At 44.4% G+C, this 22,919-nt stretch overlaps 1 protein-coding gene across 5 annotated transcripts in view; it reads right to left on the bottom strand.

The window, feature by feature from the left end:
* Positions 1-22,919, bottom strand: part of Sev (receptor protein-tyrosine kinase sevenless) — a 149,324-nt gene that overhangs the window by 23,316 nt on the left and 103,089 nt on the right. For 4 of the 5 annotated variants that reach the window (XM_077683977.1, XM_077683976.1, XM_077683979.1 and 1 more), the window contains exons 12-29: positions 22,554-22,648; positions 21,773-22,206; positions 20,279-20,371; positions 17,840-18,049; positions 17,142-17,267; positions 15,236-15,411; positions 14,288-14,477; positions 13,252-13,405; positions 12,524-12,690; positions 10,860-11,035; positions 10,355-10,493; positions 8,627-8,883; positions 6,161-6,430; positions 5,464-5,657; positions 3,924-4,255; positions 2,098-2,322; positions 1,147-1,361; positions 491-629 (exon numbers count right to left, since the gene is read on the bottom strand). In XM_077683977.1, the coding sequence (XP_077540103.1) occupies positions 491-629; positions 1,147-1,361; positions 2,098-2,322; positions 3,924-4,255; positions 5,464-5,657; positions 6,161-6,430; positions 8,627-8,883; positions 10,355-10,493; positions 10,860-11,035; positions 12,524-12,690; positions 13,252-13,405; positions 14,288-14,477; positions 15,236-15,411; positions 17,142-17,267; positions 17,840-18,049; positions 20,279-20,371; positions 21,773-22,206; positions 22,554-22,648 (3,592 nt within the window). The remainder of the gene's footprint in view (positions 1-490; positions 630-1,146; positions 1,362-2,097; positions 2,323-3,923; positions 4,256-5,463; positions 5,658-6,160; positions 6,431-8,626; positions 8,884-10,354; positions 10,494-10,859; positions 11,036-12,523; positions 12,691-13,251; positions 13,406-14,287; positions 14,478-15,235; positions 15,412-17,141; positions 17,268-17,839; positions 18,050-20,278; positions 20,372-21,772; positions 22,207-22,553; positions 22,649-22,919) is intronic. The other variant, XM_077683978.1, reaches the window with a different exon arrangement.

Raw genomic sequence — 22,919 nt, 5'->3', positions numbered from 1 at the left:
TTTGGAACTAAAACTTCACGAGCATATGACCCCTCGAAAACAGTGTGAAGCTGCCGCTAACCATCTATACAAGGATAATAAAAGCAGTCTGCAAAATTGAGGTGTTAACATGGGCACAAGTACCAAAATCTACTCGAAACACGAGAGAGAGAGAGAACAATCTTTAATGAGTCTGGCGATGTCAGCCGAGCCAAGCCACCTGGCTTGCTACGCCAGATGAATGCGGTGACAATGATGATTATAATGATGAAGAGGAACACATATGATTTTAAGTATTTACAAAATTTGATCAAAGCTTGTGGCTTTTAGATAGGCCAATAAAGCTTTTGTAGCATGACAGGCACATTTGGAAGAATTGCAGGGACCTAATACGTTTCTCAGTTCTAGTCCTACGGAGAGCGACCAGCCCAGAGACACTGCGAGACACACTCTTTGCATACTAAATCGCGCAAAGTCACAGATAAAACACGAGAACTCCAATCTCCCTCACCTCCTTCGGCTGTTGTGAAGATAGCATTGGGCCCAGGGCTGGACATCCCAATACTGTAGAAATTACTCATGGCAACCCGCACAGTGTAGTTAGTAAAAGGGGCAAGGTCTTTGAGGGTGACCGTCGTGTTGTACGTTTCCTGGAAAAGAGGGCCAGTGACATTTTGCTAAATCACCACAAACAATAACAAGGCCATACCAGTACTCCTTACACACGCTGAGTGTAAACTTTTGTTACAGCTGCATGGAGAGTAGCTTTAACATACGGGGTGGTGCGGCGACAATTGGATCACTTCAAAATTTTTTCCTGAGTGAACCAACACTCGCTTCACACTCAAACTTCACATGAAGCTCGCATTTTTGTGGTCTATTTTGTTTGACACCGGGAACAACGATGGTACTTACCCGTTTATTCTGCAAAAAAATAAAAACGATTTTCACCTATGGGAAAATGGCAGCCGATTTGGACGTGCGAGCCAATGCAAGTTGATCTTGAAACGACGGCACCACCGGGGGTATACAGAGTGAAATGCACGTTTGGGATTCACGGTAGGAAGGAGCCAATTGGAGTAGCAGACAAAATTTTTAAAGTGTTCCAATTATCACCGCACCACCCTGTATATTAGGGTTTGTGTGTAGACTTTTCTGTTGGCTTACCAGTGTCCTGCAGCCATAAAGTGACTCGCTGCACTGCCAGACATTATCCGGTGTAATGAGGCCGTAGAAGATCGTGTACTTGATGGACGCCATGGAAACCTTCTGGCAGACAGAAGGCCTCTCGGGCTCCGGCAACTTCACGACTAACTGATGGGATGAAGCCGAGACCAGTGTTGGTGCGCTGACGTTGTCTGGAGGTGCCAGGCATACGGCGTCTGTGAAACAAGGACAGTGGGTAAGTGAAAATAATAACTCAACGTTATGTGCACATGACGTGGCTTGGACAATAAGATCTTCCCCTGGTTGTCTGCGTGAGGGATGGATTTTACATTACCTGTGAGGCACAAGAAAAACAGTGGGTTCTAAAGGCACTGAGGCATGCAAAAAGTTGATAACCATGAATGGAGTGTACAAAGTAATGTAAATGTTTCGGCAAAAGGAATAAAGAAAATTGGGACTGTAACGTGTTCCAAAAGTGAGTCAGACGAACCTACTTTCAATAATGCAAGAAAAAAACTCACTGAAGCTAGATTTGATCTATAAGGTTCACCGTACTGGAGGGCTTCAGATTTATTTCGGCCACCTCGAGATCTTTGAAACGTTCCAAAATCTCAACACATGGGTTCGCGTCCTTGGGCTCAACAGTACAATGCCACCTATTTCTAGCACCTAGTGCATATTATCAAACTGAAAGCACCACAAGCTAGACTACACTGGCAGTTATATGTAGTTAGTGAAGTAATGGGATACACAGTTGCCTTGCAGCTTCATGCCTCCCTGCTTTTTGGGCAATAAAATCTCAAAAACTAGAGTTCTAAGGTCAACATTAACCTAGTAAAGTTCCTCTTTAACAAGCTCCCAGATTCTGGACAAACAGAGGAGCTAATTGGAAAATGAGCAAATAGAATCTATAGAGAAGATAACAAAAGCAGCAATTACAAAACCCCGTACCGGGATAGGGCTGAAGGTGGTCGCCGATGGCTCGTATTCCTCGAATTCCCCTGGCCGCCTCTGATTGAACTCGACGTTTTTGTTGGACGTGACCAGTCAGAGCGTTAGGAGGCGTGTCGTAGACAACTGTTGACGTCGACTTGTCATAGCTGTATATCTTTCCTGTCTCAGAGTTTGACCAGTAGATGAAAAACTTGTCAGCCGTGAGTGATGTCGGTGGCAAACCTGGGGGTGAAAGAAAAAAAAAAGGCAAAGTTGAAATCAATACTGGGTGATGTGCTGACAGACCCCGTGAACCTTCTGAAACGCACTCTCAGAAAATATTGCTTCGTACACCGACCGTAAAACATTTTGCCATGAGCTAACCGGTCTTCATAACCCAAATTTCATGTCCTAACCACCACACCTGCTTTGCACTGTTTTTTGAATGTTCTCATTTACCTACCGAATTTAGCCCTAAAATTGTAGTTAGTGTTCACACATTTTATCGACCCTTTGTTCTTATTTAGTATTATAATTATTATGCATACTCTTATCGTTACTTTCTTTGCAAGCTGAAACAAACTTTCTTCCCCTCCCTTCCCCGTAATTATGCAGGGTATTAACAGCCTTTGACCCCTTAATCCTGAGTAAATGAAATGAAATGATATTCCTGTGAATGCAAAGCACTAAATGCCTAAATGGATTCCTTATCAAACCCCGTGAGTAGTGTGTCGCAGCCAAGGTACTGCATCGATGCATTATAACTGGCAAAATGTAAATGACTATACTGTATTTCATACACAGCTTGAAATGCTGTTAAGACTGGAGAGCATAATAGGCTGCCTCTTGCAGTGAGAAAACCAGTGCTCAAGGCTCATCAAAGCAATAAAACTGGAAATACTGTGAACACAATTATTATTATCAGGATTTCGTCAATGTTATTTGAGCAATCTTAGTTTACATATATTTGCTGCTGCAATGTTTGACAGCCTTCTGCTTCCAGTATCTGTTACAAGATAAACTCAGAGACGGCACCACATGTCCAAGAGTGTCTGGATACAAACACGCCTGAAATGTGATCCGACGACGTGCGCAGTTTCGCCACTTAAAACTTCTTTTCCTTCAGTTGTGCGGGCAGGATTATTTTGTCTTTGCTTATTTTTTTTTCTTACCTGGCATCATGACAAATTTTGAAAAATTCTTATCCACAAAAATCCTAGGCTCTGTTTTGAACCTTGGTCCTTCGAACAGATATAATTGGCTTATTTTTTTCTGCTGACTACATTCATAGCTTGCACTGCATTGCGCACTGTCTATGAAACGTAGTATACCGTATTTGCACGATTCTAACGTGCACTCTTTTTTACGAAGATAGGCACTCAAAAATACCTGTGCATTACAATTGGACGCGAAACTCAAAAACATCAAAACCGAAACCGCAAACTCAAAACTGAAATGAAGCGACTAGATTAATTAGTGATAAAGGCTTCATTTAAATGCAAGGTAATCCCCTTGGCAGAAACAGAGGGGAACCAGGCAGCATCCATGCGTAAGGCGTCTTAGAGTCAAGTGTTCGTGACTGGCAAAAACACAGGGACCACATTTTTAAGTGAAAAGCTTCACAGAAGGGCTTTACCTGCCCACAGCGTGTGCCCATTTATGTCCAATTAAATGTAGTGTGCAATTTTGAGGCGTCTGTTTAAGGCGCTACTTTGTTTGCGTGGTAGAATCGGTGTTAAGTTATTTCTGTGGTTTCCGGTTGTTGATTTCTACTGCGCCTCACAATTGGGGGCACGTTAGAATCGTGAAAATACGGTACGTGTCCTGGGGCAGATGGCACTCACCGACATCCTTTAGTTCGGTGGCGTTGACTATCATGGTGCAGTTGCAGCCCTCCAGGTCGGCAGACCAGATGTGTCCGTGATCAGCGTCCACCCACAGGAGTCGAGGGTGGGCTTTCACCGACAGGTCGAGGGTGACGGCCTGGCCGACCGATGAGTGGGGGTCGCAGCTGCATGAGTAATGGTCGCTCCTTTTCCTGATCCTTGACTGTTCGAAGAGGCTGTTCTTGGTCAAGGTGCGGCGCTTGAAGAACTGGCGGGGGTTCGAGCCATCTGTGTTGCACATCATCAGGGTCGTCGAGCCTCGTTCGTTCGTTGCAGTGTAGATGAGCGTGCTGAAAGACAAAAAGCAAGGAAAATAATTACGAACGTCAGCTCTTAAATGTTAGTAAGCAGGTTGTTATACCAGAACTACTGGTAAGATTTGTCTGAGCTTCGACTTTGGTCCAGTGTTTTGCACAGACATGAGAATCATCAAGAGGCTTATCCGAGTACAGTTGAACCTTGTTATAACAAAGTAGTATCGGGACAGCAAATTAGTTGGTAACGTTTGATATTCGTTTTAACAGTACACGTAAAAATCGACTTAACAAATAGATAATCTCGCTCACGCAAAAATACTTGATACAAAAATGCATTTTTTAGGCTTCAAACCCACTACAAACAAGGTTAAGCCTTACTTTTCTCCTTGTTGCATTTTCAGCTCAATGTACCAGAACATGAGTACGTGAAATTACAACAGAACAGGCTTCACTTGACAAAACACGTCTGCGTCCTTATTTATTTGATGAAGGATGTGATCTCCGTCTGGTGGCTACTCACAGCACTGAGTGGGATGAAGTTTCCCACATTGTCCACGAGCAAAAGGGCCTCCATACTTCTGCAGTTTGGGAAGATGGGATTTTTTTCCAAGTAGCGTTTAAAACTCCTGGTCAAATATTTCTTCATTATGTCCAATATCGCCCACTGCTCTCAAGATTTCAGTTTCATTATAAAAGAATAAGTGTCATTTAAATAAAGAGTGACCAACCAAAGTTTGTATTTAGTTCGCTATAGCCGATAATTCCCTACATCAGCGTTCGCTATAATGAGGCTCAACTGTACATGCAATACCGATTGCCCTGTCTTACTGTCCATGCTTAATTATATACCACAACCAGCAGCAACCCTCCACGATTACTGGTGCAATCGGTTAACACCAAGTCCGGCAATTGGCCACCATGCTCGAAAATTGCACCATAGTTTCTACTGCTTCTCCTAGGTGGCTGCACCCGAAAATGCCTCGAATGACTTTGTAGGCAGTCCCTCTGCAGGATGCGCGATGTGATCTTTTGTTCCACGTACAAATAGAAGAGAAGCAAGAGCGCGAAATGATAGCTTTAATTATTTATTTCTAAACCAACAAAACATTTGTTCCCATGGAACAATCGCTGAAAAAGCTTTGAATAATGTGATCCTCCAGATAAAACGAAAAGTAATTCAGCTTTAAATTTACTGCCCCTTTAATATCGGTGAAGATAGCTGCAGCGAGAATTTCGCTTGCCTCGTGAAGGGGTCCACTTCGACCGAGTTGATGGCATCGCTGCTGTTGAGGACGCTGCGGAAGTTGTACCCCTGGTTCAGGTCCATCACGATGATGGAGCTCTGGCGAGTCGAGCGCTTGTTTTGTGTCCAGTAGAGGTAGCGGCCGACCCAGTCAATGGCCAGGCTCGTGCCAACAGACGGAAGGCTGTGTACCTAGGTGGAAAAACTGACCGTACATATACAAAAGGAAAAGCAGTGAAGCAGCGTCGCAAAGTTTACTTTGGGGGTATGCCTTCTGTTGGACACAGTAATACCGCCCTCTGTCGTCTCAGCTCTGAGACAGTGCAGTCAAAAAAATGATAACGTATATGCAAAGATGTTTCGTACATGTTCCCAACAGTATGTGCTTGCAAGGGTAAAAAAAAAGAAGTGTGGTATTAACTGTCTTGATGTTTTATTGAACGTGTCCTGCTTTGTTTCATCTTTTAATTGAGCACATGCATTCTGAGTGACAGGCAAGGGGAAAGTTGTAATAACCAATAATATGGAGAATGACCATTTTTATGAGCAGTTTATTTTGCCATTTAACATGTAGCAAAGTTGATGGTGCCGTGACTGTTCATTGTTACGGTATATCCAATATATTGTTGTTATTGTTATAAGTGGGTTGGACTGTATTTGCAGCACAGGCAAACACCGTGGTGGCAGCCTCTCACCACGCTGATGTTGGAGCCATCCATGGCGGACGCCATGAGCAGCCCTTTTTCCTCAAGCCAGAAGACCTTGGCGTCCTGTCCCAGGTACGCGAGCGCCACGGGTCGGCTGGCCTTGCTCGAGAGCAGCCGCTCTTGGCGCAGGTCGACGTCGTTCAGCTTCACGGCGTCCGTCTTGGCCAACAGAAGCCGAGGCACCGGGTGTTCGCGCGCCGTGCTCATCTGCACCACCTCACTCATGGGGCCCTCACCAGCGCGGGTGGCAGCGCCAACCTGCGATCGTACGCATGGCTCGTGAGCACGTCGTCGGCCAAGTGGTCTGCATTCCTGCTGTTGTACACTTACTGGAACCCACATCTGCTAACCCCCTGGCAACACCCTTTTAGCATTGCTTGAGCTAAAGTAACGGTCTATAAAATATGCAATGACAAGTTGCTCGATTAGTATAACACACCACTTACTTAATTTTAAAACAAGAAAATGCTAGAGCATGCAGCATATTTTCATGCAAAAGCAAACCCAGACGTTTGTACTCAATAGACAAGTCTATTGCTGCCTTTGTAAGATCACCATTTTAAAACCCTTTTCAATGAAATAAGGCTTGTTTAAAGCAATGTCTGTGGCTAACCAGAGGTCACTGCATATTATAATCAATCAATCAATCAATCTTACAATCCCTACAACCCTACAATCAGTCAATCTTCGAAGACACTTTCTAAAATATGTAATTAGGCAGTGTGCAAATTGATTTTAGCTTTCGAAGCAACTAAATATTTGCATTACATAATTTTCAATGCGAATAACTTAAATATTTGGCAGAAGGAGCACTAGCTGCAGATATAAGCAGTGCATTGAGCACTTCGGTTGCCAGTTATTTCAACTGCAGCACATGTAAGTTTATAGACATCTCAGAATTCTGGAATTCGGCATTTGCTATTCCCAATTCCAAACTTAGTAACTTTCCAGCCTCCTTGAAAATAAGAGAAAACTAATTCAGATATATCACATATATCTTCGATATGTCGACCAGCCGTTTTACGCAAAGACTCGCGGTGTTTGAGGCCCCTAGTTGTTGCCCAAGGTGCAAATATGTGAAAGGATGTGTGAGTGTGTGAACAAGTGCACGTGTTTACATTTAGCTACCGTAATTACACGATTGTAGGTAGACTCTTTTTTTCAAGTTTGAAAATCCAATGTTGAGGGTTGACTTAGAATCGAAATCGAACTTTGTACCGCTTGTAACAGCAAGAGAAATGAAAAATCAGGGGTGCTACGAGCTGGGGAAAGTGTAACAACCTCATTTCTATGGTTACGGTCGAAGCGTAGCGTTTACCATTGCATACATTCTGGCGTCAATAAAGGTGATGCTGATTTTGAAAGTTGGTGTTCTCGATCTGCACCGTTTGTCCATCGTACCTAAAGCGGCTAACCGTCCACCAGGCGTTCGGAAGTGTACTGAACAACGTGATATGATTGTGCCCACGTCAGCGCCGTGCATTGATTCAAGGGATTCAGTAATACTCATGTTGTTTATTAGAGATGAACAAAATGCTTCTTGAATGTGAGTAACTTACCAACGAATCAAAGGAAATTGCAAACGGACGCTTCTGTCAGTCGCCATGCTCTTTGTTTTGATATCATGCAGCAGTGGCCGCTGCCGGTAGCTTCAATGGTTGTCATCTTGCAGCGAATGTGTTCTGATTGATTGATTGTGGGGTTTAACGCGCCGACGCAACGCAGGCGATGAGGCATGCCGTAGTGGAGGGCTCCGGATTAATTTTGACCACCTGGGGATCTTTATCGTGCACCGAAATCTCGTACACACGGGCGTTTTTGCTTTTCGCCTCCATCAGAAAAGCGGCCGCCGCGGCCGGGAATCGAACCCGCGACCTCGTGCTCAGCAGCGCAACGCCTTAGCCACTGAGCCACCGCGGCGGGTGCGAATGTGTTCTCATGATTGGAAATAAAGTTTCCCACTCAACCCACAGCGCATGGTTATTCCGCGTTCTTATACAAAAGATTTTCTTTTTTAACATCTACTGCACGCACCACGAGCATACGGCTTTTGTGGGAGCATCGATCATTGGTGGAAAAGCCGCCGTATGGGGGGTATTGGTAGTTGATGGAAGAGCTTCTCTTTGTGATACGATTTTCTAGGCGACCGCATTGCCGCGTTCTTGCGTCACTTCTGTGTTGTGCTGAATTGTTCCGTCTATCATGAGTGCCCTGAGCCTGAAAAACTCTATCGGCACTCGTTCACAGCAGCGCTCAAATGGGCTGCTTTCTGCGCTTGTATTCTTTTTGTTTTTTTGAGAGAAGCAATTTTGGGGGGGGTCAACCTACATTCTACTTACAATCATGTAAATACAGTAATGTGACTGTAAAGACCGTCTGAAATTCATTAACAACATTTTCAAATAAACCACAAGAGAGTTCGGGTGTGCTCGTGAAAAGCGCTCATTTTCCCACCTGAAAGTAGTACGTGGTGTTTGGCAACAGGTCTGTGATGCGGTACTGGAGTGCGTCGCCGGCAACGCGGACATTCTGGCAAAGCGTGCGGATGTTGCCATCCTTAAAGAACCAACAGTTGACGCGGTGGTTGTCGATCACACCGTTCGGGTGCTGCGGCGCTGCCCAGCGGAACTCGGCCTCGATCGCCGAGCGCACACGCAGCGGCGATGTCTTGTGGCTCACAAACACGCGTGGCTGGAGAGGGGCCGTTGGAACTGCAGTGAAAGGCAGAACAGAGAGAAGCATGCATTCAAGTGTTTGTCCTGCATCACAAAAAAAACTGCAGGTGACGAAACTGCGTCACAAAAAATTTAGCTTTTCATGCACTTGCATAATGTGAACCAACACAGTGACTCGCACTCTCGTGGGCGCCGTGAGTCATCAAAAGAAAGAGGCCGTCAGTTATGCGCAGGCCATCACTTGTATGTCCTTTAGCAGAATATTCTTTCTTCCTACCAGCCAGTGTGACAAAGTTGAAACGATAACGAGGTATGCATAAAAACCTTGGCTGGAGTTTTGAACATGTACCTACGCCGTTCTATGTCACATGATGGACAAGGGCACCAAGCTTAAATAGCGTGCGCATACAGCTGGGGCACCATGAATAAACGTTCTATAGACCATTACTTTCAGGTACATATTAGAAGGCTTCACTCAGCATGTACAGGCCATATGCAGCATTTATAAAAGCTGCTGGGATAACTGAACAATAAAAGGTATATTACCAATGCGAAGAATTTTGCACACGGAGGTAGGGACCATGCAGCCTACTGATATCCATCCATGGACAAGATATAAAGCATTGCCCACAACCTTTGTGTGCAATGATAGTGGGCATTTCTAGCTTTGTTACAAGTACAAATGTGCATCTCGTTCCTCATCAGCAGAATAAATATATGCGTGTGTGTACTGCTCTTTTTTATCACCGGTAATTTCACGGCTGTTTACTTTCAGCCCCGACCTCACTTTGTAAAAGTTTTGTCGCACATGAAGGTGGTGCACTCTGCTGTAGTTATGCCTACAGCCACTAAATAAGCTACTCTGAAGAGTAACGACACTGACACACAGCAGCAGCCATTTTGGCGCCTGATGCCACGGTGGCCAACTTTATGCACCCTATTGCAGCCGACATTGACAGGTGGAATTGCTCCGGGTGCCCCGTGGCAACCTTGAGAGCTGTATTCACTTTTCAGGGATTTCGAGACAGCTCGCTGATGTGACAGGGTCAGCCTCGGTCATGCTAGCGTAGCTGATTTAGTGGCTCTAGGTTACGCTAGGCCACTGTCATTCTCTCCAGCGGGAAGCGAGGCAGCTGGGCGTTTCCCACCTTCCAGCCGGTTCAAACAGCCCAGTACAGAGCAGCACAGCATCACTACTCTGCCTGGGGATCAAAAACTCACTTTCAATGTGTCATACAGCCACACTGTGCTCTGAAAATCACGATTTATCGAAGAACGCACGCACAAAGCAACACAGAGGCACCAAAATGTCAGTGCCCGTGGGTCCTTCAGGGTAAACAAATGTCGCTTAATGCGGTTCGATCAGTGGCCGCTGTCGGCAGCATACAACAGTGAGAGAAAAGAGTGCCGATACTCTGAAACATGGTATAGTGGCTCTAGTTACACCCATGGTGCGAGCCATGCACAGATAAATGAAAAGTGACGAAGAGAGAATGGTTTTGCTTACCGGACATGGGAGAGTATATAATAGTCGTGGTCGGTCTCGATGATGCCCAAAATGTATAGGCCCGCACTACGATTTCTAACCGGGTGTAAGGCCTAAGGAGGTTGGAAGTCGGGTACACGAATTGGTTTCTTTCTGCCACCTGGAAAGGGAATTGTAAAAATAACGATACAATTTATGACCTGCGTCAAGACTAGGTGACACATTTTTATTAAAAAAGACACTGCCTTCAGAGAATATTGGCATGCATTTTGTATCATATTCCTTTATACATATACTTCAGTTGCCCGTTCAGTTACAGTGTTCTGTTACAGATTTTTCATAATGATACTCATCTCCAACTGACACACAATACAATTGTGCTGACGAATACATTGCGTACAACAAACACTGTCGCCTTTCAAGGAGTGCATCCTGTGCTTGCAAGGTTCGCACAAGAATAAATTGTACTGTGTACAGCAACAAAAAATTCTTATATTCTCTTCTCTTTTTCTTTTGAGACACTAACCTGAGTGTAGACCTCCCGGTCGTCTTTGATTCTGAGCTCGTAGTACACTTTTCCATAGTTGACATCCGATTCCACAGGCCAGGTGATTGTGAAGTTCTCCCACGTGCCGACGACTTCAATGCTGCTTGGCAGTATTTGCGACGGCACAACTTTTACCAAGCTTTTGTCGAATCCACCTGCAATGTACGAGGCTTGGATGTAACATAGGGATGACATACCCAAAGTTGAGGGAACGACGCATTTCCTAATCTGCATTCTGAGTGCGTAATATGCCACATTGGCACCGCTCCAACTACTATGATAAATGTAGCATAAGCAAGTTATAGACTTCTGGTAAAAAGGTGATCGAAGAACTATAGCAACCTGTACGACAATACCAAACAAGTGATGTTTGCGCATCATTTGCGGTTTATGCCAAAGTTTGAAGGGTCAATCCTGTGATCCCTTGGTAGGAAAAATAAAAATTGCATCCAGTTGGACAGAAAAAACTATTCCTAGAACAGCTAGCTGGTGATGGTTGTCAAATGTACGTGCGCTGTAAGTTGGGGAGAAGTGGTTTTCACTACTGTCATGTTCACCCACTGGGTGATGATGGCATAAGAAACGTGGTTGTACAAAGTGGTAATTGTTGCGAACTTGCTCATGGTAATAATTAATTTCTCAAAAGAAATTCCCCCAAAAATGTATCTTAATTATGCGGGGGCACAACGAAAAATTTTGATTTTGCCGCATGACTTGTTTTATTGCTTATCAACCTGCACGAAAATTGGGAGACGCGCATACGTGGGAAATGTTTTAGGTTTTGTGAGGGGCACAAATTCATCCCCTGGACAGACAAAAATCACTGCGAGAGATCATTAGTGAGCAATTTCCTTTTTATCCCACCGAAGGGAGTCACAGAAGTACGCCCATATAAGGGATTAAATGAGCGTCCAGATTCGTTTGCAATTTGGATGCACTGATTGACCTTAGCCACTCATACATTGTGTAATTTATACATTTCTTAATCTTTTTTTTATCGTCAGTGGGAATTTGTTCAATTGTTTAAGTGTGTTCCATGCAGTAAAGACTAAAATATCCACTGTTGGATGCCTGTTACCATGCTCGACTAACATGCAACCAGCATTGGTCCAAGCTCCAGTGAAGCTTTATTGTGAGCTGCGGCAGCTGATGTAGTGCAACAAATGCAGATAAATTTGGAAAGCTGTACATCAGCTAGTTCGAAACCTGAAATCATTTGTCAAATTACTGAGCTCGCATAATTTAAAACTCAACTAGTAGTTGAATGATAGAGAAGCCCAATTTATAGGGATATGTTTCTTGGCCCTACAAACTTTTAAATTGGCAGCATTCCATTGATTTTGTTTGACTGCCTGAACATAGTAAATTTGATTTAGTTTGGAGCATAAAAAATACTGGTAGGAATGAAAATTCTCATCTACTAAAGCATGGATGATGAAAAATGACTTTACCGCTCCCTTATCTCATAATTGAAGCTAATGTTTTACACGTTCATTCTTTTAACAAGCTGCACAGCCACTTAGCGCTCGTGTTTACATGTCGCTTAACCGAGGGCCCAATTTTGATAACTGGAGGAAGTGCAGTTGACCTCACGTAGCCACCGCATATAAATACACGAATGCAGAAGAGTGGTTAGTGCTTACCTGGGGACGGCTGTAGTGAGGCGTCTACCACGGCCAGTGCCTTGAGGTCGAAAAGGCCAAGGCCTTTCAGCGTGGCCACGCTCTGACCGAGCATGTTGGAAATGACTGCTTGCTTCTCCTGGTGTATCCAATAGAGGCGGTCGCTGAAATACCACACAGGCCCCTTCCTGAAAGGAAACCGACCACCAACCTCTGTGTTTATGTCGCACCAAGAATAATTTTTCATGTAGATTTGGGTGCGGATTAGTTGTGGACAGTTTCTTGTTGCTTTCATTCAAACCTGTCGTACTTTTTCTGTATTTTTGTGAGGTAGTAGTGTTAGCCTGCACACACAAGTACTTCTGCCCATGTAAGGAGAAATGTTTGCTCTTTTCGTTCAATCGCACATTTTTTTGCTTTGGCAGTCGATTTCTCACTTTGCATTTTCCTGTCGGAGCATTAATGCTCATTACCATTCCCATTTTCTTGTTTGACATTTTTCTTTACGAACACCTCAGTTTTACACTAGTATATCTCACTGCTATAGCCTGAAGTGGACAGATTAAATGCAAATATTTCAACCATATTTTGTAAATAAAACCAGTGGGATTGCAACAGCATCTGGGAGGTGACGTGCTAACCACGTGTTTACTTCATTGATTCATTCCTTAATTCACTCATTTGATCGATTGACCAACCGATCAATCGAAGTGTGCACGCCAGTTAAGAATAACGACCATGTGGCTTACATTTCGCTTTCAGTGAGCGGGCCAATGATCTTCTCAGCCATGCTGCTCTGCCCCTCGTCTTCTCTCAACGGGGCTTGAAAAAGCTTTGAGCCTTCGAAGCTTCGGACCATCCAGTAGACCTTTTTGTTGCCGACGTCCAGTGTAAGGCCCATAACTTTGAAGCAAAAGAGACAGATATGGATAAACCCACGCACACAAAAAAAGGGGAAAGGCAAAAATCGCAGGATCTCTCAATCAATTTCGTTCATGTGTTTGCAACAGTGGTTGTTCACAAGACCACTTTCAATGGTTAGGTTTAGTGTGTGATGAATTTGTATAGTTCCATGTTTACTCCAAGTAATCTTTCACAGACGTGATGCTAGTCAAACTAACCCCTCATCTGCCACTCTAAGTGCGTACTGCTCAGAATATAGAAGGCTGAATCGTTCCTGAATTTTGAACGAACATCAGACAACATATACTAACTCTAGAGCAGTGATGTCAGATCTGAGATTTTCCCGGTCAAGCACACATCAGACCTCGAAGCATGTGCCTTACAATCTGACTGTAGGTGCGAAACTGAACTGCTGACAAAGTACGATTCGCCGCTATTTACACGATCCTAATGCTGCAACATCGTGAAGTTAGCACATGATCCTAGTATTTTTCATAACCAACACTGCCATCATCAGACCTTCTTGTGAGGCTCCTTTATCTCCTTACTCAATCACTTCATTTTCTTCAGGCAGTGCAGATGAATATTGATGTGGCTCGATCATTCCCTCATAATCACTACCAAGCTCCAAACAGGCCCAGTTCACACTTTGCCTTTTAAAGAAGATAGGGTAGGTCATTAATAATGTTTCACAAAGACCCTGGAGCACACATGCCACTATTTTGTATTCCTTGAAGGCTTTACGACTTTCATCTAAGTGCTAAACAAAAGCTTATAGGTAAGTGTGTTTCAATGTGGGGTTTCATGAACTTTACTCCGCATGCGAGAAGCTAAGCGCACAAGAGCACCGCGGTTGAAGTGCATTATTCAGCGCACACGCACCTTGCTTTCCGGAAAAAAGGCCCGTTTGGAAAAAAGAGAGCCGGTCTTCTCCGTTGAGGCGGGAGCATTCTACGCTGTGTGAGGTGGCCCAGTAGAGATAGCCGGCCAGCGAGTCCACGGCTATCTCTTGAGCCATCGTTAAAAAAGGAAGCGACTCGTGGTGCGTTCCATCCAGGTCGGAACGGGATATCTGGAAGATAAATAATAAAGGCAGCACACACCACTGCTGTCAATAGTGCATCGATGCTTCTTGACAAAAACTTGTGGAAGTAATTTTTATATCACTATCATAGCAATAAAAAAAATCGTAGTTCTTCTGAAGACTGATACACAAGTGCAGCTTGCCAAATGCGTCTCCTGGTTACAGACTGGTATCTCCTAACCTGTTTCCATTAGTTTTGTAGGAGATTTTGACGACTTTAGCCTGTAATAATGGACACTTTTTTTTTTTTAATTTGTTAAATTTGTCAGAGTTTGAAGCACTTATTAAAGTCGGTACTACACTTGTTGAGAAGCGACGTCGTAGTTATGATGTTTTGTTCCCCCACAAGCAATGGGTGTGTTGACACGTCCATCAGTTCTTGAAGCAGTTGACAGAATCGAAAAGAATTGGCATATAACTGAACATTTGATTGATTTAGGAGGTTTAATGGGGCGACGCTACACAGGGCTCTGGATTAATTTTGACCACCTGGGTATCTTTAACGTGCGCTGAAATCTGGAACACACGGGTGTTCCCGCTTTTCGCCTCTATTAGAAAAGTGACCACCGCAGTCGGGAATCGAACCCACGTCCTTGGGCTCAGCAGCACAGTGACTTAGCCACTGAGCCACCGCAGTGGGTTTTCAATCTCGCAAGTTCGAAAAACGTCGTATGAAGCATGTCAGCATTGATCAATGGCTTCCCTACATAAGCCTGTCTAAACTCGTGGCCCAAACCAGTGCTCACCATTTGCCTGAGAGGGCTTGACCAGTACAACTTCGGTGCGAGCCAGTCGACCGCCACGGCTGCCGCGTGAGTGATGTTGGGCAGCCGCTCCAGGGAAAAATGCGACGACACGTTGTAGGTGTAGACGGTCGATGTGTTCGTGTTGAGGAACAGCTGGTTCTTGTACCAGGCGATATCTGAAAGCACCACACAAGTTTCATGACAGCGTCCCCTGCTGAAACATCTCGATATCCCATAAGGCATAAAGAAAACGGTAGTTCAAAATTGATGGCGCATGCAGCCACATCAAGGCTTGCAGAGATATTGCAGAGCACTTAAAATTTGTTCAATATGTCCTCAGTTTCCAATTATCAAATTTAAAAAAAATGACACATATGGTTTCGCTGTGCCAACGGTGAATTTGAAAGCAGCATATATTCCTGCTCATAAAATGTCCAATGCAGCAATGCAGTTACTATGTGCTATCTCTAACTCTTTGCTAGGCTTCAGAGTTGTACACAGGATGTGGAGTACATGCACATCAGAGAGCTTGATCGAGTTTCAGATGACCTCTGTGCTCGTGTGGCTTGAGATGTGGGCATGGAAGCTTCATCCTCGTTTTTTTTCTTCGCATCCCTTCCTTCTTTACCTTCAGTATAAGAGTCGGCTGATCGCTTTTGATAGGCCTATGTTTAGGCTTATGTTTACCCTTAATGTTAAGCTTGAAGACCTACCAAGCAACGTCACAACTATTGTACGTCAAACTGCGGGTATTGTTTGGCAGAGTTAAGCCTTAACGTTACATGAAGTGCAAAGTTAGTAATAACATCTGGACAGTGCCTACCTGTTTTGCTCCTCCCACTATGTCACCAGACTCCAGCTGGCCACACTTATGCCATCGTTCTCGCGCTAAACTGTTCCATGCATTTCCCTACTGAAACTCCTTTCCAGAACCCAGGCCCCATAGCAACAGTTATACGTACCATCAGTTTCTGTTCGCGCAAAAACTGTTACATGCACTACCCTACTGGATCTCTTCCACAAACCCCGATGCATGACAACACCACCAAGAGTCAACCAGAAATACGATTACATGACGCTGAAGTTCGTTCGGTTTTACGTTTTAATTTAAGTGCAGAGCACTTTAGGGGCTCACCTTGTCGTCGTAGCTTACTCGTTGGACCCAAGTAGAGCCACACGGCATTCTGCCACTGCGGCTGTCACCGTGGCGTAACCCAGAGGCTTCTAAAGCCAAGCAGTTTATATAGTCATAAGCGTTCAAAACTCGTGAACCGCTGGCACTTGTCATACATCTCCCTGTTGTTTAGCACAAAGTACACTGTAGGTACATTTGAGGCAAAATACACGTAATTAACCGGCAGTGCCCACATTCATTTAGTTAGGAATGCCCGTTGGGTTGGTTTTCACGATAGTAAGCTGAAAAATGTGACAGTGCAAGAAAAAAAAAAATGGCCAGTTCCGAACTGCACTGTAAGGCCCTATTTTAAATCCTGGGGCTTTCAGCGGGCCGCAAAAGCATCTGAACAAGAGTTTTTGTTTACCTCTTTCATGCTAAAACAGCAGTGCAGTGCAACTCCAACACGTGCGAAAGGAAAAGCGAGCCCAAAAAGAACAGAACTCCCGCTGGTGCAGTTTCAGGCAGGGGACGCGCAAGCACTGCCAAGGCGGGAAATTTTAATTGCATTGGGCAGTAGCAGTGAGCGGATAGTGGCGCTACAGCCGCCATTATGGCGAATCACTTACTCTGCACTTCCGTCAGCTTTCACATTGAGTGGAACGGCTTTAATTTTTTGTGTATGCTTTCCAAAAGAACAGGGTTCACAAATCATTGCAAACACATCTTCCATCTGTGCCTGCTACCAAGCAAGACTGATCCTTCTTTGGAAGGAGCGAGATCAGCACACACCTGTGATGTATGCTCCATTTAGGCTGCTCCAGTGAATGAGGGGCTGCACACTGTCGCCCACAATGTCGGACTTCAGCAGGGCCTCACTGGCACTCCACAGCATGTAAGGGAAACCAGGCTTGGATGCTGTTCGAGGGGACAAACAGTGAAAACTCATGGTGAAGCATCATAGCAAGCCAGTGGTGAAATAATACTGTTAAAACACCACCGAAATCAAATACTCGACATCAGGCTAAACCAGAACAACAGATAACATTAGGCGTGCAGCACGCAAATGACAGAATGCAAGGGTGAATCCTACAGTTTGCTCATAAACCCTGAGCTATCAAGGAAGGGATAACGCAGTTTGCATTATACATGACATGGTGGTTTAACGTGTTCTTACAAGTTCATCTCATCTTACAGGTAGAATATTGTTTAAGGCACCTAAATGAGAATGCACGGGCATGGTGCTATGGGTATGTAACAGCAGTTCTATAAGCTTAGTAAGGTTAGAAGCGGTCAGAATAATTTCGCAATATAAGGCAGTTAGATCAGGGTAGGCATTCCACTTCTACAAATAAGCCAACTTGCATTTTTTTAGAGTTTCGCTACGGTTGTCGGCAGTTGAATTTCCCGCCTTGGTTAAGTTTACGTGCTATTATGGAATGAAAGACGCCCTGCTTTTTGCGAGGGCCAAATTGGTCTGGGAGACTCACGTTTCTTTAGCGTGCGACCCACAAAGTCCATGGACCAGGGTCCTCGTCCACCGGGACTGTAGGCGCGCACCTTGACCGAGTAGGCTGTGTCCGGCCGGAGATTGCGAACGGTCGTCGCTGTGTCGCTGATGTTCATCGCGTAGATGTACACTTGTGTCGACAGGTCCTGCACGCGAATCTCGTACAACCACTGTTGCCAGGCGCCCGCACCTGCAAAAATTGTCGAGCATTTTATGAATGGTATTGCTTAGCCTGGGACTTACTTGATGAAAAGAATAAAAAAGGTAGTGCATTCATTTTAGATATGTAAAGGGTGAAACTGGTTTTTAAGGAGTAGCGTATTTTTGTGTGTATAGCCCACACCGAAAATGCTAAAATTTCAGTGGCAAAGTAGGGGTGCGGATAATACGCAGGGTTTTTCCTTTAGTGCATCTTCACGGCACTGCGTGTTGTGCCATGAAGCTCCTACACAGTAACATCGACTAAGTCTTTCGTGGCAGCGATTGCACAAAACATACAAGGACAAGGAAGAAAAAACAAGGACGAGTGCATTCTAACAACTGAATTTTATTAGTGAATTGTGACTTTCGCCTTTTAGTCAGTGTATTCTATTTGCTAAACATATGCTTTTTCTGTCTACAGAGTATGTGATGTGTTGCTTTCCTGTAACAAATGTGTGGGCAATACACGAGGATTTTTTTTTTTTTCTTTTCCGGCGGGCTGAAAGTGGGGGTGTGGATTTATATGCAGGGGTGGGTTATACGCATGAAAATGCGGTAAGTTCTTTCTTTGGATCTAAGCAGGAACTCTGAGGCTTACTGCTCAAATGAGCCATGTATTTTTGAATGCAAGGATAGAATACAACTGCATAGCCTCGTTAGGCATTCATTAGCTATATCACTAAGATGGTAGTTTCTAAGTGCGTAATGGTCTGAAATGAAATTCAGACAAGCAGAGAAGTGTGTACAGAGCTTTACACATTTTTGTGAGCCTATTTCTTTGTAAGCCATGGTAAGTTTCCCCCATTAATATCAGATTCTTTATTTGCTATCGTTTCCTTGTTCTCTGCAGTTGCTTGCTTTTTGCATTTTTCAGATGAAAACCAAGTTACGATTGATTGATCGATTATGAGGTTTAACGTGCCGACGCTACACACGCGATAAGGTGCGACATAGCGGAGAGCTCCGGATTAAGTTTGATTACCTGGGGATCTTTAACTTGCACCAAAATGCCCACCACATGGGCATTTTTGCGTTTCACCTCCATGGGAAAAGCCGCCGCGGCAGCCGGAAATTGAACCCGCGTCCGAAAACCAAGTTGATCTGAACCCATCACCACAAAATGCTGCTAAAAAATCACTGAAAACTCGTACTGACTGTTAAATGATACAAACAGGTGAGGCCTATACGGGAAAGAGTGGTTTTAAACTTGCCTAATAATCTCTACTCTCAAAATCAAGTTTACAATCTTTACAATGGGAGAGAAGAGCCCTTGTCCTCCATAAGCATATAGGTACCTCCCCATCACAAGAGCTAAAATCACCAGAAACCGAAAACCTTGACGGAGCACCCAATTCTACATTGTGACTGTAGCAAGGTGCCCTCTTCACTGTGAACATATGCATGCTACATTAAAGCACACTCAATATTTTTTGTTGTTGTTATTTTTCTTCTTTATTTTGAACCCATTGTCGATTAAAGCATCCAATAAAGTTGTGCTGCATTTTGCCAGATGCTTGACGTATGATAATAATGTCCTTGAAAGCTAGGGTCATTTCTCAAAGATGAGAAAATAACTGTCTATTTCCCGATTTTTGTCAAAAATTTCATCTCGCCCTAGTACCAGACATACCGTATTTACTAGATTCTAAGCACTCCCTTTTTTCTGCAATCGCAATGCCAAAAACGAGGGGGTCGCTTAGATTCGAAAAACCTAAATTACCCCTCGATCACGACTTTTTTTGGCGGCAGTATCTCGACGAGAAGGGCACAAGAGCAAACATTCAGAAGGAAAATAGGCGCAGACAGTGAAGTCACCCCTTACGTCTGGTACTCAGTCACGCTCAGTCTATTATTAGAGTACGTTGAGCTGCTTGGACTGCCGCTCTCAGAATCCCCCAGCAGGTCGTCTTTGTTTTGTTTCGTTGAAGTGGTTTGTAATTGAAAATTTTATAAATGACTTGGCCACAACGCCAGCTCGGGTTCATTTTCATGCCTGAAATTCACCTGGCGATGGTTGCTCAGAAAACGGGGTGCTTAGATTCGCATGCAAATTTTTTTCCCATTTCTTTTCCGAAAGTATAGGGGAGGGCGATTACTAGAATCGGGGGGTGCTTAGAATTGCAAAAATACGGTGCATTACATGCAGATTTCTTTTTCCTCCAACAGTGACATGTTGGTGACGAACACATAACAGAAGAGACAATGTTTTTCAGCTTACCTAGGCCTCCGAGGAGTCGAGGGCTCTCCCAAGCAATCTTAGCCAGATCCTCCTTGAAGATCGCTTGAACGCCTTGTACTGGATTCACAGGAACTGCGCAATACAGAAACTCTATGCTCATACATTCCTTCATGCACCCGCCTTGGTTTGGGAGGACAACAACGTTCAACTGAAACAGGCATCTGCACTGCCCTCTCTAGGCCATCAAGTGGGACATCAAATATATTTTTCTCTGCTCACCTCTCATCCTGATGACCTGAAGCAGCATTGCGACAGAGGAAAAGTGGAGCATCTTGTTAATAACAGCAATTTATTAAATCCATCCTGATGATCAAAAGCTGCATCACGAAAAATGTGCGCTCTGCAAAGTATCTCCAAGATCTTAATTGACCAGATTTAGGGGAAATCCCCAAGGTGAAGTAAGCTTGTGCAAAGAACAATCTGACATTCACCTCAATGCAGCCGTATGGCTACCAAAGAAAGCTGTACAGCTTTCTCAGAAACTTCGCAGTTGAAGAAAAATTTGTCCTGGTTCAGGATTCGAACCCGGAACCACCGCTTAATTAACCGGAGCAGTCGCTCTACCAACTGAGCTAACCAGGAGGCAAACAGTTTGTAGGTCGAGAGTGAATTGATGGACAGGTGTTAACTAATGATGGATTAACAGTGATGGACAGGTGTTAACACCTGTCTATCACTTCGAGTTGTCGATCAATTCGCTCTCGTGCTACAAACTGCTAGCCTCCTGGTTAGCTCAGTTGGTAGAGCGACTGCTCCGGTTAAGCGGTGGTCCCGGGTTCAAATCCTGGACCAGGACAAATTTTTCTTCGACTGCAAAGTTTCTGAGAAAGCTGTACAGCTTTCCTTTGTAGCCGTACGGCTGCACTGAGGTGGATGTCAAGCTTTCCTTCGCAGATCCGCAAGATTGCACATCATTATATTTTTGAAATAAACTTTGAATAAATAAACTTTGAAGATTATTAGGCAAGAGCTCGGGAGAAGGGTAGCTCTAGTGCCCCAGACCTACCACAGAGCGCAACTCTGAATTCAAGAACTGTGCAACTAAAAATGTCGACTCAACACAAGCCAGTGACGCAAAGCATTGATGATCGTAACCGGAGTGTGCGAAAAGCGTTCAAGTAAAAGAGAGGGCACAAACAACAAAGTACAGCTTGTTGGTAGAAGCCTAAAACTATGACAACAGTACCAGTACAATGCCCCTTTTTCTGGTGCTCTTATACTTGCTTTCGTTGCCATAACAAAATAGGTGTACATCAGTGCTGCGCGCGACGCATCGAGCATTGTCCTTTTTACACTCCATAACTAAACGGCAAACACTACTGTGATGCAAAGTGCTTTTTATGTTGCCATCCAGAACTTTGCACAGATCAATGTGTCATGCTCGTTTTACGTGAATACGTATGTGAATGAACGTTTCTAGCCACTTTACACTGCTATTCGAGCAAATATAAAGAATAAAGGAAGTAAGGTTACCTGGGAAGGGCTGGGAGAGGGGGTGGAAGACGCCGAGGTAGACAAGCGACTGCCCATCTATGGTGTACTTGTTGTGGTAGTACTTGTCTCCCTGATTGTGGTACTCTTCGCCAAATGCCTCAGAGCCCGTCGTCCAGTACAAGTTGCCACGGTGCGTATCCAGCCGCCGCACATCGGTGAACTGGTGCTTCTGGGAGTTGCGCCGCACGTCGGTTTCATCGATGGCTGACAGCGCCACAGACACAACAGTGTTCTGCGATTTTTTAGGCAGCAGCAGCCGGTAGTTCTTGTAGTCTACCACAAACGTGTTCAGATCTGCATCTTTGACGAGAAACTGGGCCTCGTGCCTCGCCACGGCGTTCTTGTCAATGCGGGCGAGGTCGATACGGTAGAGTCCACCCGTGGTGCCGTTGTGTAGGACCCAGTAGAGGTAGCTGTGAAGTAATACAGCGATTTGATATCTTGGTAAGGCTCTAATACTAAATTTTATTTCAGCAACATCTAGCATACGATTCCTACACCAATCACAAAAATATGCCTGAATGCTATGGCCTGTAAAGAGTCAAGGTGATTTCTCAATGAGTCAACTTCGGCGAACTCAATTTTAAGAGAGAAAAAAGCCACAACTGATTAATAAAATGAAGTTTCTAAGTGACGACTTGCGGAAAAGCAAGTTTGCTAAGCCCTCTGACTTGAAAGTGGCACTTGGCTGGGTCGAGTAAATTGATAGAATAACAGACTTAGGCTTATATCACTCCAAGTGGTATGTATGTAGCCTTACCCGTTGTAGGGATCCACTTTCATTTCACTTGGCTTCTTATCGAATCCCAGTACAACTGCCATGCACTCATCCCCAGAAAGGTTGCACCGGGTAATCTGGAAAAAAAATTACAAACCAAACTCCTTGATTATTTTCATACATGACATTGCAGGGAAGTTACGTTATTGGAGGTAATGCAATGACTGGTAACTGCAACGACTGGTGGTTGCAAACACAAGCAATGAACGGCTGGAAGCACAACCCTTGACATTTTGTCAAGAGACCGTTCTTTATAGGTATGAAGACACATCTGTCATTGAAGACAACGGCCTGATGAAAACTAGTCTGATGTTGCAAGCACTTGTACTAGTGAGACATCCTGCTCAA

This window comes from Haemaphysalis longicornis, unplaced genomic scaffold (assembly GCF_048455015.1).
Source record: "Haemaphysalis longicornis isolate Haplotype H1 unplaced genomic scaffold, Haemaphysalis longicornis Haplotype H1 scaffold_9, whole genome shotgun sequence".
Classification (NCBI taxonomy): Eukaryota; Metazoa; Arthropoda; class Arachnida; order Ixodida; family Ixodidae; genus Haemaphysalis; species Haemaphysalis longicornis.
The sequence above is the reverse complement of the archived record's forward strand: the minus strand, read 5'-3'. Positions and strand labels throughout refer to the sequence as shown.